Source organism: Dinoponera quadriceps, unplaced genomic scaffold (genome assembly GCF_001313825.1).
Source record: "Dinoponera quadriceps isolate SergipeBrazil2010 unplaced genomic scaffold, ASM131382v1 scaffold106, whole genome shotgun sequence".
In the NCBI taxonomy this organism is placed as follows: Eukaryota; Metazoa; Arthropoda; class Insecta; order Hymenoptera; family Formicidae; genus Dinoponera; species Dinoponera quadriceps.
In genome coordinates, this window is record NW_014554228.1 from 253,527 (window position 1) to 274,232 (window position 20,706).

Genomic DNA, 20,706 nt, shown 5'->3' on the forward strand with positions numbered 1-20,706 from the left:
TCCCTAAACTGATGGCTAGCATCTATAGGGAAATTCCGGTTTCATACTTCTACACCTGGTACATTCAATTTCAATTCTACTAACATAATATAACCTGCTTTGACCCTGAAGGTGTCTCAAATCTCCGTTTTCACTGTTTCAATGTCAAAATAGGTTGTTGAAGATAGCATTGAAATTCAATTTGTCTTGAATTCGTTTATCCCGGCAACAAAACTTTTGTTCCGCTCTAATTACGAATAATTCACCGATTTGACTATGCCAACAGATGCAAACTGTTGATGCACTTTTATCGCTTGCAATGGACATACATATAAACAACGATGTGATTTTGCTGCAGCAGCGAAACTATTTTTCTCCGTTGACCTTGACTCCCCCTCATGGTTTCTACGCGCTCATTAATTTCACCGTAAACCTCACACGGAATTTCGCAGTTATTCTCGCGTCGGTCGAGAGACTTTTGATTTTCCGGCCTGCAATCACGTTTTCTCGTACGAACGGACGAGAAAGGGAGAGAGAAGAGCCAGCCGTCGACGGGAGAGACTCGAATGGTTTTTTCACGAGCATCCTTGGTGTCTCTCTCACGGGCGGCCCACGCGGCGTCGCGCACCTTCGTTCTACATGACGCTCGCGGTACCTCAATGTGTCCGGTTGGTTATCGGCTAAAGAGACCATTAGCATTATCTGCCCCGGGAGGATGTATTATTACCGCTTCTATATTATTACCGGGCGACTCTGTCGGCGATATATCTTTGCGCGGTAGCGAAATGAGATTGCCAACGGTAACTCTTTAGCCGCGGAAATTGAGTGCCGCCTCGCGCCTTGCCTTGCCTCTCAGTGTGTCGATGCCGGCGCATCGAGTGGCACGATTATTCATCCGTATCAAGGTGAGCCCCGCGTCTCGTCATTGTTTCATTATAACGTCCGTGAGATCATTAAATCGCGAGCCGAGCTCGCACTTTTCCGCGCGACCGATCAAAGGGCGACTTGATGCACTCAGAGAAATACCATTGAGATTACAGTCGTTTTCGGCCTCAACTATATCCTCTTCTGGTTTTAATCCCCCAAAAATAGTAGCAGCGATATGCATGTAAAATATTTTGCGTTATAAATGGTATATTGAAATGTTTTCCGTTATTTTAACACGGGAAATGTATTGAAAAGTAGACAAATATAATGCTAAATTAATATATTCCCTATGTTAAAGTAATACAAAATTTCAGTATACATCAGAGTGAATTCTTTAATGTGACACTGAAAACACACTCGTTCCTGCCTGTACATCTATCGTCACCCTTCATCGTGTCACTTGAAAATTGAGAAGAAATGTATTCCGTTCCTGCGGCAGATGTCGTGGTGGTAGCGCTCTCGGGGAGGATGTTCCACGGGGGCGGAAGTGGCGGGTACGGCGCAGGTTCCGACTACCAGCAACAGTCCCAGCAGCAGCAGCAGCAGCAACACGGGCAGCAGCTCCAGGCGCCCGTCTACGTTCCTTCGTCCAGGCCGGCGATTCCATCCGCAGCCACGGCGGCGCAATATCATTCTTTCCCCACTTCGGCCTCGCCCGCATGGTACGTAATCTACTTTTCCGTACGAAACTCTTGCACAATAACCGCATAAAAGGTCTCGAGTCGAACGGTTCGCCGGTCGTGGGTGGATTATTGCGATCCTTACGGGATTTTGCGCGCCGTGAGCGAAGGAACTAACGCGAGACGTTCCGATCCAAGGGAAAAGACGACATCCTGGCAGCACGGGGTGGAGACGTACGCGCATCACGCGCTCGCCAGCCACACGAGCGGCACCGCAGCGGCGATGGGGCCGCACGCGGGACACGGTCATCCGCACGCAGGACACCCGCACACGGCGCATCCTCACTCCTCCCTCGCCGCAGCCGCGGCAGCACCGTTCTACGCCCAGAACGTCGCGATGATGTCGTCCTGGCGGGCCTACGACGGCGCCGGCTTCCAGCGCGCGTCGCCTTATGGTTCGTACACCAGTTTCACCATTCAGATTCACGACGGCCTCGAGGCACCTCGGGTGTCCCCAAGTCGGAATTTTCCTTCTACATTGAGTCTTCGTTGGGTCTCCTCTTTGATGAATAACAAGTTATTTCCGTTTTCTCCACTTGGAGACTCAATGTAGGGATAGAATTTCGGGTAATTGCGGAAATAAATGCGCATTGGCAAGAATAACTCTGCTCACACACGTCTGTGTGTATTCCGAATGACACTTGAGACGATAGGGATCTCCAGACACTCGGCCGAACCGATGAGGAACCTCGAACACTCGAACGCTACCTGCCCGCCACGCGGATATCCGTCGCCACTCGAGCGTACCGCGCTTCGTTGGCGTGCATCATGCGTGAAGTCGCGATGATAAACAAACGAAAGTTATGTGAACTACCCGTACACCGCGGCGATAAGATACGGCGGTGGAGGCATGTAATTTCCTACGCCATGCCGATTAGTTTATCGAGACCGCAGACGATATCACGAACGACGAGCTGCGAGAGGGTACCCGTGGAATTTCCAAGCAGGCCGTCGTTTTTTACTCAGACCATTAATCTTGCACAATTTCGAAGCTTCGATGGAAACTTCGAGTTTTCGAATTTCGGTAAGCCGAGGCCTCGAAAGTGTTTTCAAAAAAGTCGCTTGACCGAGAAATATCAATCTCAGACCCCTGTGAGACTCCAGATCTTCCGAAATATTCGAAATTTGAATGTCGACTCGAGTCGAAATTTTGATGCTACTTTGGCGTTTTTAAGAATAATTGATTTTTACTCAGATGGCCTGCAGAATAATAAAAATCTACTTTGACGAATACACTTATAATACACTATTTATTTCTCTCTTGAATTATATAAATATATAACCTTGGATTATACAAATGCAGATTTAATTTTAACGCTACCATGGCACTTAAACAGCGAAAGTGGGGATTTAAGACGTCGTAAGGGCCGAAAGAAAAATCAACTATATCGTTAGAATTACGAAATCGAGCCTATTTTGCTTAGCTCCTTACTGTGTCGCAGAATTCAAGGTTTAACATCGGGGGAGTCTTCTCGGGAAGAAGACATTATTACCCTTAATCTTTACGCTTCCGCTCTTGGCGAGCCTATTTCCGTTTGCCGCCGTCGATTGGGGAGTCATCGACGCCCGATTCCGCATCAATTCTCACTCGTGGATTTTTCGCTCACCGTCCGACATCGGCGATTTACAATCTGCGGAAAATCCTTAAAGCGCGCGGAAAGGAGCGGCCGATAAGCTCGCGCCGTCGGCGGGCAGGGAAAACGCGGGGAGAAAGGAACTTTCCTCGCGGACGGTCTCGTCGACGAATGCACGCGGCGGGCCATGTGCGATGGATAAGTGATAGCGGCGCCTTTGAAGCGAGCCGGATCGGTCGATCCCGCGGTCAAGTGTTTTACGGCGCAGCGCCGGGAATCGGTTCAGAACGGCGCGGATGCTTTCTCCGGGAGTGCGGGAACCGTCGGTCACGCGGCATTCTCCGCCGGCGGTGCGCGCTGTCTAAACCCCACTACGGCAGACCTCGAGAGACTCGAGAGATAAGAGCACGTTAAGAGCGGTCTTATCCCGGTCGGCTCACCGCGAAAGCACAAAAACGCGATCCCCCCGTCGCCGATTCACGGATGCGAGCGGAGTCGCGGAAAATAAATCTGACGTCGATTGCTAGCTTGACAGCTAGATACGGCAATTCTGAAAATGTTCATCCTTTTCGCCACATTACTCATTTCCGCGCTTACTTCTACTACGTAAAAGCATTTGTCATTCTGTGCCAGCCAATACAACGTAAACTTGGGAGAAAAAATCAATATTTGGCGAAGTTTCCGAGTGTGGTATTCCTTTAAATCTTACCGCTGCTGTTCGTCTGTGTGCCACAACTCTAATATACGGTTTGAGGTTTCCTTCGCGTTGTAAGCCGTGTAAAAACTACTGTGAATGAGAGATAATCGGCCGTTGGTGTCGGTCGTTAATCGAACGATGAAAATAACGATTGCAGACACCGCGATGGAGTTCCCATTCGGCGAGGGTCGCGAATGCGTCAACTGCGGAGCGATATCGACGCCGCTCTGGCGAAGGGACGGCACCGGTCATTATCTCTGTAACGCATGCGGACTTTATCACAAGATGAACGGCATGAACAGGCCGCTCATCAAGCCCTCGAAACGCCTGGTAAGTTCCTCCACAAATGATCGTTCGTAACCACACTCTATCTTCATTTTTTCTCGCGCTCGAAGAAATTCGGAAGGGACGACATCCCAAAAGGTCACAATTCCGAAAACTGAGACAATCTTCCGAAATATTGAAAGCATTCAATTATCCCGGAAAATCAGAATCGCGAAAATTGAGTACCGGGACGATATTTCGGAATGATTGCATGTTTGAGATTGGTATTTCCGGTGTTTACTTTTCAGGATTACGACTTTTGCGGGATGTTGTCCTATTTTTCGAATTTCGGAACTTTTTTCGGAAATGTACCTGCCGTGGGATGTGTACGAGAAATTTCGCTGAATTTTTCTCTACTGAGATAAATTCACGCCTCTCGCCCTAAAATAGATTTCTATCAGTCCTACTTAGAACATCCTGTCTGAGATTACGTTTACGTGATTCGAGCCGTATCACAGCATGCGTTACAAATGGGACAGATGTCGGAATTTCAGACCGCGACGAGGCGACTCGGGCTCTGTTGCACGAACTGTGGCACCCGCACCACCACCTTGTGGAGGCGCAACAACGACGGCGAGCCGGTGTGCAACGCCTGCGGGTTGTACTTCAAGTTGCACGGGGTCAACAGGCCGTTGGCCATGCGCAAGGACGGCATACAGACGAGGAAGAGGAAACCGAAGAAAACCCCGGAGCCGAACGCAAGATCGTCCACAGGAGACCACGAGACCAGCGCTTCGACCACATCCTCTCCCTCCACGGGTTGGCGCAAGTTACATTTGTTTCCGCGTTTATTTACGAGAAAAACACGATAACAAAATCGCGAAACGCATCTAACAACTATTTACTTGAATCCAGCAATTTCCTTTTCCAATCTAGGCCTATGTAGGTCATTTTACTTATCAATTATTACGCCACGTCGCGAAATATCGAATATAAAACATCAAATTAAAGGCTCAAATACCAAATTAAAGTCATATTATCCGTCACAGACTTAAAGAGCAATCAGCAACAGCAGCAGCAGCATCAGATCGAGGTGACGAAGTCGTCGGGTTCGTCGACGTCGACCGACCGACCAGTCTACCTCGGTCACACCTCGCTGTTAGCCACCGGGAGCGTGCCCGCCGTGAAAACGGAGCCGCGCAGCTGCGACGGCGTCGTCGGCCAGCCGTACGCGTCCTACTACCAGCACCCTCACCAGCTCGCCGCCAGCAGCGAGCATCAGCAGCAGAGCTACTACAGCGCCCAAGAGGCGCCCTATCATCATCAGCACCACGTCACCGCGGCGGCGAAACTGCTCGCGTCCTCATAAATCGCTCGACGAATCGGAAGTCTACCGAAATCATCCTGAGGACGAGTCTCGATGACGGCCCGGACACGTCGAGACCAAGGTGAGGAAGACTCGCCCGCGGCACGAGACTAGTCAAGAACGGGCGTCGCGGAAGCTGGTGTCCTCGGGTCACCGGCCCTCGTAATGAGGAATCAAGAGGAAAGGGCGAGCGGCACTTGGAGTGCTCGAGACACTTCTCTGACGAGTGGAAGGACGGTTCTTCCGGATAGGTGACGGACGTGCGAACTGTTTCGAAATTCGGAGAGAAATGTTGATCGCGAGAAAGTGTTTTTCTCGATTCTACGGGGGGGATAATTGAGACACGAAAGAGGAATCTACGCGGGCACACGGATGTGTTTTCGGATGTGTGTTCGGCGAGAAACGGCGGAGGAGGAAGATGCGTCGGTGTGCCTCGATGTCGGATTTGAACATGTCGTCGAAGGACACGCTATCCTAATCGGGGGGAAGCTGGATCTCTAGTCAATGACAGGGATTGTAGAAATTACGGAAGAAGGACGTTCGCTCGCGCGGCTGGTTTAACGACTCGCGAGGAAATCGGACGGAGCTATAAAAATATGGCGAAAGGAACGGGACGTTTAACATTTTACGCGTTGCGACGCGGCACATTTGCATGCTTAACTGCGCGCTCTCTTGCGTCCCCGCTCGAGTATAGCCCGACACATGTAAATAGCCGAATTACGAGAAAATAATATAATTCATGCAAGAGTGCTTCCCGATTTAACGAAGACACGACGCGCGAAGGTAACGGAAACGGCGGATTATCGGTAGGCCGCGTGTCAGCGAAAGAGAAAGGAAAAAAGGAAACGAATCGATACGAGTGGAAATAATATTGTACTTCTTTTTCTCCTGTTGCGTTTAAAGAACAATGGAGCATCGCACTTCTTCATCACGCCGTATTCCTCACACGTAATAGCGTTTCAACGTATCGATAAATATATAAATGGGAAAGATGCCTCCGTGTCAGTTACGTGTCGAAATAGTCAACGTCCCCGCCTACGCCGATTCCCCAGCACGATTATTATTTGCCGTTACGCGGCAAACGCTCGCACGCGAAGTACTTAATTGTAAATAAATAATCCTTACAACGGTGAAACACACCGCAGTTTTTAGAAATATAAATCCGACCGTTTCGGCCCCTCGGCGATCTCGACGATTTATTTGATGTAGTAATCACCGAATCGGATGCTCGCGATAACCGCCCTCGAAATGATCGGCCGAAACATACGCTGAATCATTTCGTTGGAATTACTTCTCTTAGACGGCCAAAAAATGTACGGTTGTTTACTTACTACTTATCTGATCTCGCGGATGTACACGATGTAGACGTTAAATTGATATAAGCTCACCGAGATACGGGATAGATAGATGCGGATTTTCAGTCGCAAAGTAGAGGCAAAGCGAAAGATTTCTCGAGGCACAGCAATATTTTATCGGACTTGTAACATTAACCTTCGCACAAATATCGTAAGGACTCACCCCGACAGAAGAAGAGGCGAATGACGTGAGCCACCCCCGACGTACCTAGCCGCAAACGACAAGAGGAAGATGATTATGATGATGACGATGATGACGATGAAGATGAGCCATCTTTATAATTTATTGACTCGAGGCCCCCAGGGCCTCGGTTGCTATGGTTCCCTGAAACATACGTTTAGTTAACGTTAACTGAGAGAACGAACTTTTTATGTATAGTTCCTGTATTAACTATTTTTGCGACTCGCAATAAAGAAGATGATTTTTACTATCGGTTAAGATAGGCAGAAACTGTGTTTTCCCCCCGTGAGCCGTGAGGGAAGAGATGTCTCATTCGGAATAATCTGGTGACTCAATAAAAATCAATAACGAATAGAAAGCATAAATCACCGATTCGCACTGCACCATTGCGATAAAATACCCTTTAAACTTTTGAATATGAATAAATAAGTTATCGATGCGATAACAGTGAGCATAACGATAACGTGGTGACGTAACACATAAATTGTAGCGATATTGCTTGAGAAGGCAAATCGGTTTATTTGTACATATTCAAAAGTGACGAGGATAACTACAAACCACCTTGTACAACGACGAAAAGTACTTGATATCATTTGTGTAAAGTCAGAGGCGTTTTTCACGCCTGATTGTATCACTGATAAATAAAAAAAGAAGCTGAAATCACCTTCTTGTTGATTGAAATTCGCGACGGATCACGAATACACGCGAGAGCAACAGCGTTGAATTTTCCGTGAATTTTTGCTTAGCGTATTTTCGCGCGTCCACGTAACATCAAACGAAACATTGTGAAAAAAAAGAAGAAGAAATTAAGACTAAGACCTTTAAAAAAAAAAAAATATCACAATTCTACCTTATTACGGTTAGCGGTATTAATTAAATCATCGAACACGGCGCTTTTCTTTCGCTTTTGCCAACAAATTTCGGACGATCGTATTTAACGCTAATTAAAAACCGCGCCAATCTCGGCCTTCCTCGCCACCGTAGACTCAACAGCACATCTCGCCACCGTCTCTTTCTGCGGCCTATTCTGAAATAATTTGACGATCGAAGAACGGTGTCACACTCGACCAGTCCACCGCAAATATTATCCTTCCGCATTCTGACGTTCGGAGTGACAGGTCGTACAAATCCGATTTCACCGCCCCGTCTCCATGAACCTTCGTTGGATAAGGGGTACGTTTCACATCGCAGTAGAGTTCGTTCTCACCTGCGGACGTGGTCGGACACTATCGCTCGAATCGCTCGCGATCAACGACGAAGCGTCGCCGCGCGGTCTGTCTTCACGGAGGTCACGCTCGAATTGCGATCTGAAGCTTGCGAAGTAGAGTAAACAAAAACATGGGTAAATAAATATCTTTTTCACTTTCTCGGTAGCCGGCGGTCTCCCGGTGGCGTAATAGTGAATACATACAATATGAATATACGGCTATCTCGCGGGAAAAGGGAGGGACGATCGTTAAGAATCGTAACGCGTAAAATGGGCATAAGAGTTGCTCGCGTTTTCAACTGACGAACGATGATGTTTCTCGCGACAGGTAGAACTTTGCCTACACCGGTTTCCTGTAAAGTATGCGGCGACCGATCGTACGGGAAACATTATGGTGTTTATTGCTGCGACGGCTGCTCGTGCTTCTTCAAGCGATCTGTGCGCCGAGGTGCCCTCTTCACCTGTATAGGTCGGTACACTTTTTAATCCAGGTAAGACACTATATATATATATAAAGAGAGAGAGAGATATCGTAATTTTGGGCATGCCATCTTTTAGCTACGGGCTCTTGTACCGTTGCGAAAGCTACACGAAATTTCTGTCCGCATTGTCGTCTAAAGAAATGTTTCTCCGTCGGCATGAACACGGCAGGTAAGCGGAAATCTAATGCACCGGGCTTGGCTGAATTAAGCATTATAAACTGTATTGAAGGATAATTTTGTTATCAAGTTTTTACCTTGCGTTTACGTTCTACTTCGAAATAATGGAATTTCCTCCACCTCTCGAAATTTTCGCAAATTTCGCGACTCACGCGGATTTAGATTTTATCAACTTAAACATCACTTGTTGTCACGCGTGGTAAAATATTCATTAATTTCGACGCGATATCTCCGAGAAGATCTCACGAAATGCGCGACGGTCATCGTCGACGGGTAGTCACAGCAGGGTCTAGCAAGTGCTAACGAACTCAACGAGATGCAAACAATAGCGTGTGTTAGGCACGTGTCTTTAATGTTACCCGGAAAATTTAATTGACAACAGACTTACGATAAAATAGCAAAACAAATAACAATGAAATCTAATATTTAACATGCTCCCTGTTATTTCGCAAAAAATATATTTATTGCTTGATCTGCACGGAGAAAACAAATTTTGCTGGAACAGCAAATATTTGTCAATATAGTGAGAGCAAAAAAAAATTTTGTTTAGACAGCAAAAAATTTGTTTGGACAACAGAAAGATTTGTTAAGAGTATTGATTATCCATATATCCAGCAAATAGCAATTAATATTCTTAACAAATCTTTCTGTCCAAACAAATTTTTTGCTGTCACTATATTGACAAACATTTGCTATTTTAGCAAGATTTGTGTTCTCCGTACGTGTTGTCAAAATGAAACCTACAAAATATATTTTGTACACAATTACATAACATACGTATTTTATAATTGCCAACGTCATATATTTAATCAGAAACGAATTTAATAAAAATAAGAATATTTTTAATGAATCAAACCTATATGTGTGCACACACAGTCATGTAAAATATTCATAAAAAACATATAAAATAATGGAAACTGTAAAACACATTCACAAGTAAGTTACCGCAGTTTGCCGCAGTTACATCTTTCGTGTGGATAATCTTGTAAATAATTTAGCGGTAGCTATTGCTACAACGTGTCACGTGAAACGACATCGAGTGTCACTTCGGTGGTCAGCTCTTGAGTACACAAAGCTTACCCTCTGATCGGAGAGTTAAAGCTATCCCCCCGTGGAGTTGTTTGACGACGTCGTCGTTACGCGTTCTCATATCGATTATAACGAACGATAGACGCAAGTATAACAAAAGTTCCTCTCGTAGATAGACGGAAACACGCGTGGACACACGATTGTTGACGTAAATCCAAACGAAAGAACGCCCTTTCATTCTCTATAATTTATGGAATACCAAACTTTTAATATCGAATACATTTTTAAAGGCATTAAAATTACAAAAAAAAATCTTTAAGGCGTCAAAATTTTTTCAAATTTTTAAGGCATCGGAATTTCTCGAGATTTAAAAATTTTTATAGCGGTACAGGAAGAAAGAGGGCCGCGAATTCGAAGTAACGCGCTATCGAGCCCGCACAATTCTAACACCGTCTGGAAGCCTAAAGTTGACCCAGTGGGAACTCTCTATGCTCGATTCAACAGCTCCGAGGTGTATTTGCCTTTCAAGAACTCCACGTTGAACAATACTTTACTGATGAAGACGATACAAGCGTCCGACACCAGGGAGGAGATCATCTTTCCCGTCTTGTCGCGCCAGATACAACCGAGGATTATATCGCCTGGTAACTTCCATCCGTTGAATATTTACGACACCGGATGATCGTGATAATGTTTATCGCGACATTTATTCTCCAGGAATAAATAAAGCAAATACGTTTTTTATGTTACATCAGGAACGACCATACAGTATGAGATCTCCGCGCAGATATTCCTGGCTGCCGTTCAGAGTGCCCGTCGACATCGAGACTTCTCGGTGCTGGACGTGGAAGAGCAAAATAAGATTCTCCGTCGTGGCTGGTCCGCCCTTTTCATTTTGCGTGCGGCCACGTGGCCGGTCGACATAATGAATATACGTGGGCAAAACGCGACTACTAACGACGGTGCATCGGCTTATCTAATCGCGGCGCGCATTGCAATTGCGAAACTGCAGCTCGACGACGTCGAACTGTGCATTTTGGACACGTTCGTGCTGTGTCGACCCGGTAAATGAAAAAATTGCACGAAACAATGAGAAGATTAACAGAGTGTCTATTAAACCTGAAAAAAATCCCCGGAGAATTCCCTCCTTTTCTAGGAAATTTGTTAAAAATTTCAAGTAAAATGAAAGTATTTTAAACAGAATTTTAAAAATAATCTTAAATGTACATATATGTAGAATGTTAATAAATTCGCGCCTACGATTTATATAACGCTTCATTTCTTATTAATTAAAATTAAAATTAATTAACTAGAATTGAAAAATCCTAAACTATTTTTGTTATTATTCTTAATAAAGAAAGCATTATTATATAAAATTTCATCAAATACATAATATTTGTCTATGAACAATAATATGGCTTACAGATGTAAATGTCCATTTAAAATTCGCTGATTTTCATTAAAATTCCCTGAGAATTTTCAAGTTTTTTCAGACAATAGACACCCTGATTAAAGAGACAAAAATGACACAAAAAGAAAGATTGATTAGATATATGCGTCTTAAATTACAGAAATCACTAATACCGCGGACAGCTTTCGTATAATGTCGCGGGCGAGAGACAACGCCATGGAGGCTCTGATTCGGCATCATCAGCATCGAGACGATCGTGACGCCAAATTGATCAGGATCCTATTTGTCTTACCTATACTTACCGGATGCTGTCCTCGAGAATTGGCTGGAGAACTATTCGCACCAATTATCGACGATGCGGACATGGAGAGAGTCATCGCGTCTGTACGATGAATTTTTCTCGCGTGACGTCAAAAATTATAATATTATCGCATATTATACGTGATTCGACGTTGTTATTCACGCGATTATTCATTGCGATTTGACGCACATTATCAGATATGAATTCCGAGTCGAAAATTTCGATTCGGGTTTCCACTATTTATTTCAAATATTATATAACCGATTGAGACGTAAATGTAAAAATGTCATAGTAAAAATATATTCTCAGCTGCATAACGATAATTGAATTTTAACGCTTCGCTGCACGCACGTCAATCGATTTCGATTGGCGATCGGGGGCATATATCACGCCTTAAATCGCTATGAATCACGCTGCTTTGTAAACTAATGCCAAGTGCACGCACTCGACGTAAAATTTCACACGACATACCGGTTTTAGAATGCAAATGCGAAGGATAGCTAAGTGTGTTGTGTGAATTGAGAAAAAGATTAAGTACTCTGTATGTATTAATTTGAATATACATGTGTGTGTGTATTAATTTAAGTATATGTGTAAATCAACGACCAATAAATCACTCCTGTGCGGTAATTAAAGTTTCTGATAATATCAAGAAATTCGCCGATATACATGTTAATTTGTATCGTCATCGTTGTAATACTAAACACGTGTGAGTATCGTTGCAAAATTATAATAACGTAATATCGAAAAAATAAGCGAAAATCCATATAGCGAATTTTAGTTACCTCCACGATGGAGATGCAATATAAGCAGCAATAACAAATATATAGAACAGGTAAGAATGCAAAACTCTCTCTCATAATATATAGAACAGGTAAGAATGTAAAACTCTCTTTCCTTTCACGGGAAATTCACTTTAATCCATTAAAATATTCATCCGTACACACACACGCACACACACAGAGTCCGAATCCATTCTGAACTTGAATGAAACGTTCATTCTTGCGATTTCGAGTGGTAATGTTTTCACGATCGCTTTGAAAATACTACCTCTTTCTGTTTGTTTCGAGACTACACTATAAGAAATTTAGAGAGTAATAAGGCGAATTTCCATCGGCAGGTTTCAAGGAAGATGTTGGAAAACCTGTGCCCTCCAAATGGGTGCGGATTCAACGACGCACGTACACTTTCTACCTTACCAGAGTCACCTAGGAGGAAGCCGCTATATACTGTCGTTTATTGGGCACCAAATTGGCGATCATGGATAATTCCAATGTCATAGAAATTCTCGCCAACAGCACGACGAAGATCCGACCCGGTGAGAAATGCGCAATTAATGATTTGATCGTTGAATTTATCATCGAAGCTATAACTATGGACGAGCGTAGTAATGTCCGTAGAGCCTATAAGAAAATGAGAGAGAGAGAGAGAGAGAGAGAGTGTGTGTATTGTCGCATCTCGTAGATTCGCAAGTGTGACAATAAAAGCGTTTACTGTTACTCGTAAACACAAATCGTGGTTCGAAATAAAGATGAAATAAAGATACACAATCCGGACCTGGCCTTTTCTCAGAGAAGACTCTAAAAACTACGATCGATCGATCGATCGATCGTTACTTCCTAAAGTGGAATCAGTATGTTCAATATATTATCATTGAAAAACGGTGAATTCAGTTATAAATAAAGCACTGCAATCGGTAAAATGTCGCTGAAAAAATTTAGTTAATAATACACAAAAAAAATTTGTCTTAAATCAAGAAGAGATATTCTTATAATTCTCTTCTAAGATTAAAATATTCTTGTTTATGTATGAGAATATCTATTTTTTATTTGAGACTAATTTTTTTTCTTAGTCAGCAGAATACCATGGATTTTGCACTAATAGAAAAATATTTGGTATTTGTAACTATAATACTATAAATATATATTTATATAAACCATAATAAGAAAATTATATAGAAGACAGAAAATAACCATTTTCTAGTTGTTCTAATGTCAGTGATAATAACTTTACATATATATTGTTATACTATATATTATTACTACTATATATAATGTTGCGGTTAAAATAAAAAAAAGGATATAGTTGACGCCGAAAATAACTATAATGTCTATCAGTGCAGTGAAATCTTATTTTCAACGGCCAAAATCAAAGATATAAGACTGATAACTAACAGCAGTGAGTTCATTGATATCGATGAAATATATTGATTTAATCATTGATTTAATCAGAAAAAATGATCACCGATTCGCTTCGAGAGAGCAATGCATATAAAAAATACGCGTTTTCTGATGAAGATTTCGAGATCGTTCATGCGCAGAACATATGCGCATGCGCAGAAGCTCTGATAACAAATAAATATTATTTTAATTAAGGCTCCTCACTTTCCAAAATAAACAGACAATACCGCAGGATGGGAATACAGAAAAGAAGGATCAAGGTCTGGAATCAAAGGAACAATTACCACGGGAGAGTACGACTGATGAATGTTTCTCTCGTTCTACGCATAAGGTGCCATTTCTCGAGGAAAACAACTGAAAATGATTTCTTATATTTTAATATTTGTTTTACAGATTCATCGGAGGACACGTTCGAGGAAGATCCTGAAAAGTTTTAAAATAACGTTGAACAATTCAATAGTTTCTGTAGCAGATGCGGCATCCAGACTAATATATATGTTCCACACACTGTTCCGTCTATTTTCCACGCCTTACGGACGACACATAACGCACGGAAGACATTCACACAATCGTAATTTTCTTTGGCACTTTATTAACGCAAATAACAACTTACGAAGTGATATATACAAAAGTCTTAAGATAATATGGCGTATGAAACGATGAGACGACACACTAAAACTCCTATGGAAACGATATGTCGCAATAATAGACACGTGCACCATCGGAGATTTTGGATAAACGTCAGCCTAATAGAATCCTGTTCTGCTTAATTTTATAAGGAGACACATAGTTAACATTATTGTATATCAAGAAATTAGGACCATATAACGAACAACAACCAGAACCTTCCGTGATTATAACGACAAGATTTATACGATTCCATAATGGCCATTTCATAGTTAACTGAGATATTATCCCTGACTACGTCTGTTAAACTTTCCTATAAGTGAATCAAAATAAAAAGAAATACCTGTGTCAAACAGAGAAACAACGATCGATGAAATTATAATCATCCTAATGAGGTTCTATGAACTGTTATTAATAATAATGTAATAAATTATAAAACTTAAAGCCAACTATAATAATAATATCTGAAATGCCACTCGTATTGTATTATACATGATTATATAACATATGAAATTAACAGTAGCATATCTTACCTATACACAATCGTAAATAAATATTATTGATTAAAAATATGAACTGAGATAGATACTATAGCACCCAATCGAAAGATACGACACTTGGAATTATTTTGTACGAACTGCTACTTCGTAGTACAATCGTAATATACATGTTAATATTTGTCGCTCTGTAAAATCCTAACAGAAATAAATTCCTCCTTGTCTGTAAATTATATGGAAAGTTGTTCTTGAGTAAATTATATCGACATCTAGTATACATGTGGAGAAATAACGAAAAGTCTATTTTACTAAATTATTGCACCTCGAGACAGATAAATTATTAATTCACTTGCACACACAACATGTGCAAACCAGCAGTAAACGTAACATGCGATAACGCGCGATGATAAACATATTAAAGATGAGGTGAGAAGTATGGTATCATAACTGACTCTAAACGACCATTAAAAAACAATCGCTTAAGTAACATTAATTAATTAATTAATTAACCTTATAGGATGTCTTATAGTCTACAAGACGAAATGCTGCAGATCTCGTGATGTGCAGACAGGCACCATGGTTACTTATGATTACGCATGTAAAATTACGCATATACCACTAATTCTTTAAGTCACCTAACTGCGATCAATAATACTTTTTCTTGTATTTACGGTATCTCTCTACCTCGGATTGCCGGCGCAATTGATTTATAAGTTCTGTCGGTACGTACCACAACTTGTCGACATTGTTGAGCAGAGCCTCCGTTACTTGACAGCATATGGCGGCCATGTTGACTTGAGCAGTCAAATCGGCACGATCCCGAGGATGAACGTACCGCGGTGGAAACAGCGACGGGGCTACTATCATCGCTACGTTGTGTATCGACATCTTGTTCCACGCCTGATTCTCGATAACCAGCTTCAAGAAGTTCAACAACGCCTCCAAGGTGCATCGGTGCTCGACAGGCAGCAACAACACCAACAAATTGAGAGAGTATACCAAGTCGTGGGGACTCTTCACACCTGTGTATATATGAATTATTTGTTCAATTAATTAGTATACATACACACACACACTGACAGATATACATATGCAGCATGAGTGATAATCAAACTAACCGTGACTCTGATAGAAGGCGTCAATCAGCTCAACGGTGAGAAGAGGTTGCGGCAAGTCCCGCAACAATCTCTTTAATACGGCTGACAAGTCATGACACGGAGTCCGTTTAAACAATTTATCAATTTCTTTCGGCTTACAATAAAAATCTGTCTCTAACTCCGTACAGATCATTTCTACCTACAATTAATAATTACCCCACACATATATATTTATAATTTTCTTTCTTAATTATTCACTATTATTATTGCCATACTTTAACCAAATACTTTCTAATTCACACTTACTTTTTGTTTATGGCCACCAACACGAAGAATACCCTCTTCTTTCACTCCACGTTTGGTCAATTCGTTAAGAATCTTTTGGAACACTAATGGTATGTTATTTTCCTCGCTAGTCAATTGACTGTCCCTGAGCAGCAGCGTCGACAAAGAGACGCTGAACAAATTTCCAGCCTTTCTCCGTCGTTTATTAGGCTTTCTTCTTGTAAGTGGTATATTATATTTATCAAAAATAGCCGTCAGCTCGAGCCACAGAAGAGGCTGCAGTCTCGTGAGATCTCGTTGCGACAGCAGCTCTACCTCTTGCCGGGCGTAATCGTCGTCAGCTACGAGATTGTCAGAAGGCCACATGTCGGATTTGACTTCGTTAGTTCTGCACATCTCCTCGAAACTAAGATGGCCGTGCGACGATGTGCGACTTAACGGATGAGTTATTAGATTCTCATCCGCTGGCCTAGTCAAACCGTACAAACTGCTGTGACTCCGAGTCACCGTCGCATGGCTTCCCGAACTTCGTCTGAAATATCGTATCAAACGGCTATTGCAAGAACAATCTCGAGAACTCGATTAGAAGCGCCGCACAGATTATTTTCGACTTACCGGAGCGTCGAATCCTTTGGTACAGTCAGTTTTTTAGCCGACTCAGTCTCCAAATGCACCGTATTTTCCACGTCACTGAGACCGCCGTTGTGCCTCTGAAGCGACCTGGAAACATGTATCGTTCCCAATCTATGGTAGCCGGTGAGCTGAATTCCTTCTGCAATGATAAGCAATGCTTCAAGTATCAAAATAAAACCCTTGATTGTTTCTCCTTGCTGTATTCAATTGGCAGAGCAAAGACGACTGTACCTGAGTCATTTGCAACATCTCCTCTCCACCAATTGCCGGTTCTCCTAAAAATTTCTTGTACAGGTACAGGTGCTGGGGCGGAAGCTGGCACAGAATTCAGAACTGTCTGCGGCGCACTTGGTGTTCTACGAACTGTCGCTTTCCCTTCATTCGAAGTACGATGAAATATGGACACGAAACTCGGAACAGCAGGACTACGAGCAATTGAAATGAGTCTATATCGTAAGAGAGTACGTAGAAGGAAAGCTAAATATATTCAACATTATAATTTGATACATTCTTACCTTTGATGGGGATGATCGATCACGGTGACTGTTGGAGGCGAAGGAGGTAATGCATTTTCCGGTGAAGCACCTGGGGCTGAATCTAGCGAGTCAGGAGTGGCACTACGTGATCGTGTGCCTGTGCTGGACACCTGAATAAATGAAAGATAAACTTGTAGATTAATCGTAGATTTGAGCTAGGAGTATTTCATTTATCTAATCGTCGTTATATCAGTTGCTTAACATACCTCGACATCTTTAAAAACGTCTCGAATGTCTGGTTTACGAACACGTTGTCGCTGGTTGAAGCGTTGTTTAACCGTGTGGTTAAGAGACTTCACGCGACGTTTCACAGCCTCTGCCTGGGCTCGCGACAGAGGACGCAAGACTGCTCCCAATTCTTCTGGTTGTACTTCTCTACCTGCTTTCCATGCTTCCGTTAATTGCTCTAAACCTGCTGCACGTAACCATTCAGCTTCTTCTTCCCCTTCTGTAAAGAAATATACAAAATTTTTAGAATAAAGTGCCTGATAGGCAAATTTTTTACATTCTTTTTTTATAAATTCTGTTAGACAATGACTATTAAGATTGGACAGAATCAGGATACAGAATTGTAATTGTAATAAAAATTGCATATTTAATTGTAGTAAATATAATTAAAATATGTATTTTTTAATAACCATCGTAACATCGTGGGCTGCATTCTTCATCCAGATAATCATCCAACATTTTTGTTTCCTCTATCATCTTCTGATATTCCTCCCAGTATTCGAGTAGGTGGTTATCATCTCTCGTGTAGGTAGCATTGTGTTCTCTATCCATGTTTCCGTTTCCTTTATTCTCGTATCTTTGGTACTGTGTATGTATTCGCCAACTAACCAGCCATTGGAAGCATTTGAGAATTCTGTCACTCCTGAATACGTGACTACTACTTTGATATCTATATATATATATATATATAGACAGTTGTATGAATCATATAAAAAACTGTTACTCCCTACTTATACCTTATTTGCGTCTTACTTAGCCTAATCATGGATGATTCAGAAAGATAATGTCACGATTATTGAGACATTCATTCAAGATAAACATAGATAGATATTATAAATGTGAGATTATCTTCATTATGAGTGATATCATAAGTAATATGAGAAAGATATCTATAGCTGTATCATCATGCTACATAGTATTACAACTAGTACTACCATCCCGTAATCAAACCAAGATCCAAGATCAAACAACAGGTGCGACAAGTTTTAAAGAATAGAGTTTATTATTTTCAAAATTCGATCTTTAGAAATTTCATACTGCACAAATAAGACTAAAATGGCTGAACACGATCAAGACAGATCTAATTTGAACGACATATTCATGTCTCGTTTGCAATCAGGATTACAGGCGCAAATTTTGAAAATATACGACTCGAGTAAGCTCACAAGCGAAAATCACATCGAATATGCAAACGGCAGTTTAAGAACGTGAACAATTACTTGGTTTCGGAGCGGAGATCTTCCTTCTGCGCGTCATTATTCGAACAACTCGCCCGTTTCACAAGTTTTGGGGGATCTGAGCTAACTTCAGTGAAGTCGAATCGCGCATCTCCATACACACATACTCACACACGTATCACACCAAGCGCAATTTCCAACGTCGTACTTTTGCACGACAAACGTACGAACAGTAGACAGACAAAGCACAATAAACGAAGCAGACAATAAATTATTCATACCATCGTCTGTGGTCTTTTGAATAATTAGCTTCGCCTGTATCACGGCCTATCTTACACGACGTAACCAGCTCTCTCACTCACACGCAATGTAACGAACACACCTTACGTAGCAAAGTGCAAAAATATCACCGTTCACGATAACCCGTACTGCACGGGGTATACGTTTCGACACATAACCTAATTCGCAGCGGCAAATACCGAACGAACGCACCTTATGACAGCGCAACGTCCTCTTCATGAATGGAACACGCACGTCGTGAACAGGATTCCTTCGCGTGGGTCTCAATGACGTGTGCAGCAGGCGACTGCTCATCGTGCTTCGGGAGCGAGTTCCACTCTGTGAGATAAAGGGAGATTTAAACAGAGCGAGCGAGAGAGAGAGATAAACGGGGATACCAACGGAAGAAGGATCGCGAGCGAGCGATCCGCTTTTTTTTAATCCACAGCGGAAGAACTCGCACGTTAAAGAGTCACTCGGGAATGCCAAGTGCGACTTTTCGAGGCTAGCCGCTTCCAAGAAGTCCTAATGTATTCCGCGCGCGAACGCACATCGCGACGAAGATCAACGATGGGGGGGCGGGGGGCAACGCGTGCGAGCGTACGTACGTGCATGCACTCGCTCGTAGAATATGCGCGCCGCTAATCCAAGAGCGCAAACACGCCGCGAGAGAAAAAAGACGCGTTCAAACGCGGCCGCAACCTGTTGCGCGCGCACACACACACACACACATATGCGCTTATACTTACGTGCGTAGGCACATAGTCGACCGCCATGTTGCGAATGTGTGCATATACGCGCGCGCGCGCGCAAATCATTGAGCGCGCACGCATACAGACTCTCGGCTTTTTTCCCTCTTTTTCTACCTATTCGTGGAGTGACACCTGCTGCGCTGCGGTAACTTCAGGGTTGACGCCATCTTCCACAGCGAACGCCAGCCAGGAAGATGGCTGGGATTTTCGGCGCCACGCACCAAAATCAAGCAGATGTGTATTCAAAGTTGGATTTCCGGCCGACGGGCGGAAAATATCGGCGAGAAAAACGACTGTGGACCGATCGTCGTGATCTTTCGTTCTTGTGGGCTTCTCGCGCTGCTTCCGAACGAAAAATAACGATCTGTACTCGAGCGAAATTCCCTTGCAGGTATCGAGAATTCGTGTCGTTATTGATAGGCAGGATTGGGTCGATTAACTTAAGAAGTTAAAAGCTAATTATGCGAGACCATGTGCATAATCATTCTTCTAAACTATATATATATATATATATAATTTCGCATAATTAAATTTTAATAATTATTTAATTTATTATATAATTTATTATAATTATTTAGTTTTAACTCAATTTTTTTAACTCAACTTTTCATTAGTTTCTGTTTATATTACTTTTGACTAAACTAAATTAATTGTATAGGCCATTAACTTTTAACTTCAAAAAAGAAGTTAATTTATCCAATCTTGACTGATAGGTTCTTTATAATGCCGGAACTGAGTAATTTCCTCCAAAACCGAGATATCACACAGATACGAGAGCGAAATG

General features: G+C 42.5%; 3 protein-coding genes across 14 annotated transcripts in view; 2 read left to right on the forward strand and 1 right to left on the reverse strand.

Annotated features, from left to right (window-relative positions):
* The window catches only part of LOC106747335 (GATA-binding factor A-like), a 69,665-nt gene extending 61,997 nt beyond the window's left edge, over positions 1-7,668 (forward strand). Inside the window, exons 2-6 of one of the 2 annotated variants that reach the window (XM_014624786.1) lie at positions 1,346-1,568; positions 1,725-1,981; positions 4,015-4,187; positions 4,661-4,940; positions 5,171-7,668. In XM_014624786.1, the coding sequence (XP_014480272.1) occupies positions 1,375-1,568; positions 1,725-1,981; positions 4,015-4,187; positions 4,661-4,940; positions 5,171-5,490 (1,224 nt within the window). In that variant the 5' untranslated portion in view covers positions 1,346-1,374 and the 3' untranslated portion in view covers positions 5,491-7,668. The remainder of the gene's footprint in view (positions 1-1,345; positions 1,569-1,724; positions 1,982-4,014; positions 4,188-4,660; positions 4,941-5,170) is intronic. The other variant, XM_014624876.1, reaches the window with a different exon arrangement.
* Positions 7,669-8,542: 874 nt separating this feature from the next.
* On the forward strand, positions 8,543-11,722 carry LOC106745460 (nuclear receptor subfamily 2 group E member 1). The gene is made up of 5 exons (XM_014621116.1): positions 8,543-8,699; positions 8,789-8,881; positions 10,302-10,562; positions 10,674-10,982; positions 11,490-11,722. Exons 1-5 carry the CDS (start codon positions 8,543-8,545, stop codon positions 11,720-11,722), a joined length of 1,053 nt encoding a protein of 350 aa, XP_014476602.1.
* A 2,660-nt stretch (positions 11,723-14,382) lies between these two features.
* On the reverse strand, positions 14,383-20,286 carry LOC106745605 (rho GTPase-activating protein 18). 11 transcript variants are annotated; one of them, XM_014621571.1, is made up of 10 exons: positions 19,920-20,286; positions 18,934-19,509; positions 18,124-18,383; positions 17,692-17,933; positions 17,465-17,595; positions 17,181-17,374; positions 16,932-17,088; positions 16,338-16,848; positions 16,053-16,230; positions 14,383-15,956 (listed from the first exon to the last, which is right to left on the reverse strand). In XM_014621571.1, exons 3-10 carry the CDS (start codon positions 18,263-18,265, stop codon positions 15,580-15,582), a joined length of 1,932 nt encoding a protein of 643 aa, XP_014477057.1. In that variant the 5' UTR covers positions 18,266-18,383; positions 18,934-19,509; positions 19,920-20,286; the 3' UTR covers positions 14,383-15,579. The 11 variants fall into 11 exon arrangements, with proteins under 11 accessions (XP_014477057.1, XP_014477616.1, XP_014477368.1 ...); XM_014622130.1 differs by lacking the exon at positions 19,920-20,286 and adding an exon at positions 19,573-19,763 and having other exon boundaries at positions 18,124-18,317; positions 19,384-19,509; XM_014621882.1 differs by lacking the exon at positions 19,920-20,286 and adding an exon at positions 19,573-19,763 and having other exon boundaries at positions 18,124-18,356; positions 19,384-19,509.
* Positions 20,287-20,706: the final 420 nt, after the last annotated feature.

What these genes read in the sequence shown, in the direction of transcription:
- LOC106745460 (XM_014621116.1), top strand. Translation starts at nt 8,543, where the DNA reads ATGTTTCTCGCGACAGGTAGAACTTTGCCTACACCGGTTTCCTGTAAA. An exon ending in CGTCGGCATGAACACGGCAG is followed by an intron (nt 8,882 to 10,301) that starts GTAAGCGGAAAT and finishes AAATTTTTATAG; the next exon opens with CGGTACAGGAAGAAAGAGGG. An exon ending in GTTCGTGCTGTGTCGACCCG is followed by an intron (nt 10,983 to 11,489) that starts GTAAATGAAAAA and finishes CTTAAATTACAG; the next exon opens with AAATCACTAATACCGCGGAC.
- LOC106745605 (XM_014621571.1), bottom strand. Translation starts at nt 18,265, where the DNA reads ATGGATAGAGAACACAATGCTACCTACACGAGAGATGATAACCACCTA. An exon ending in CAGCCCACGATGTTACGATG is followed by an intron (nt 17,934 to 18,123) that starts GTTATTAAAAAA and finishes ATTTCTTTACAG; the next exon opens with AAGGGGAAGAAGAAGCTGAA. An exon ending in CCAAAGGATTCGACGCTCCG is followed by an intron (nt 16,849 to 16,931) that starts GTAAGTCGAAAA and finishes ACGATATTTCAG; the next exon opens with ACGAAGTTCGGGAAGCCATG.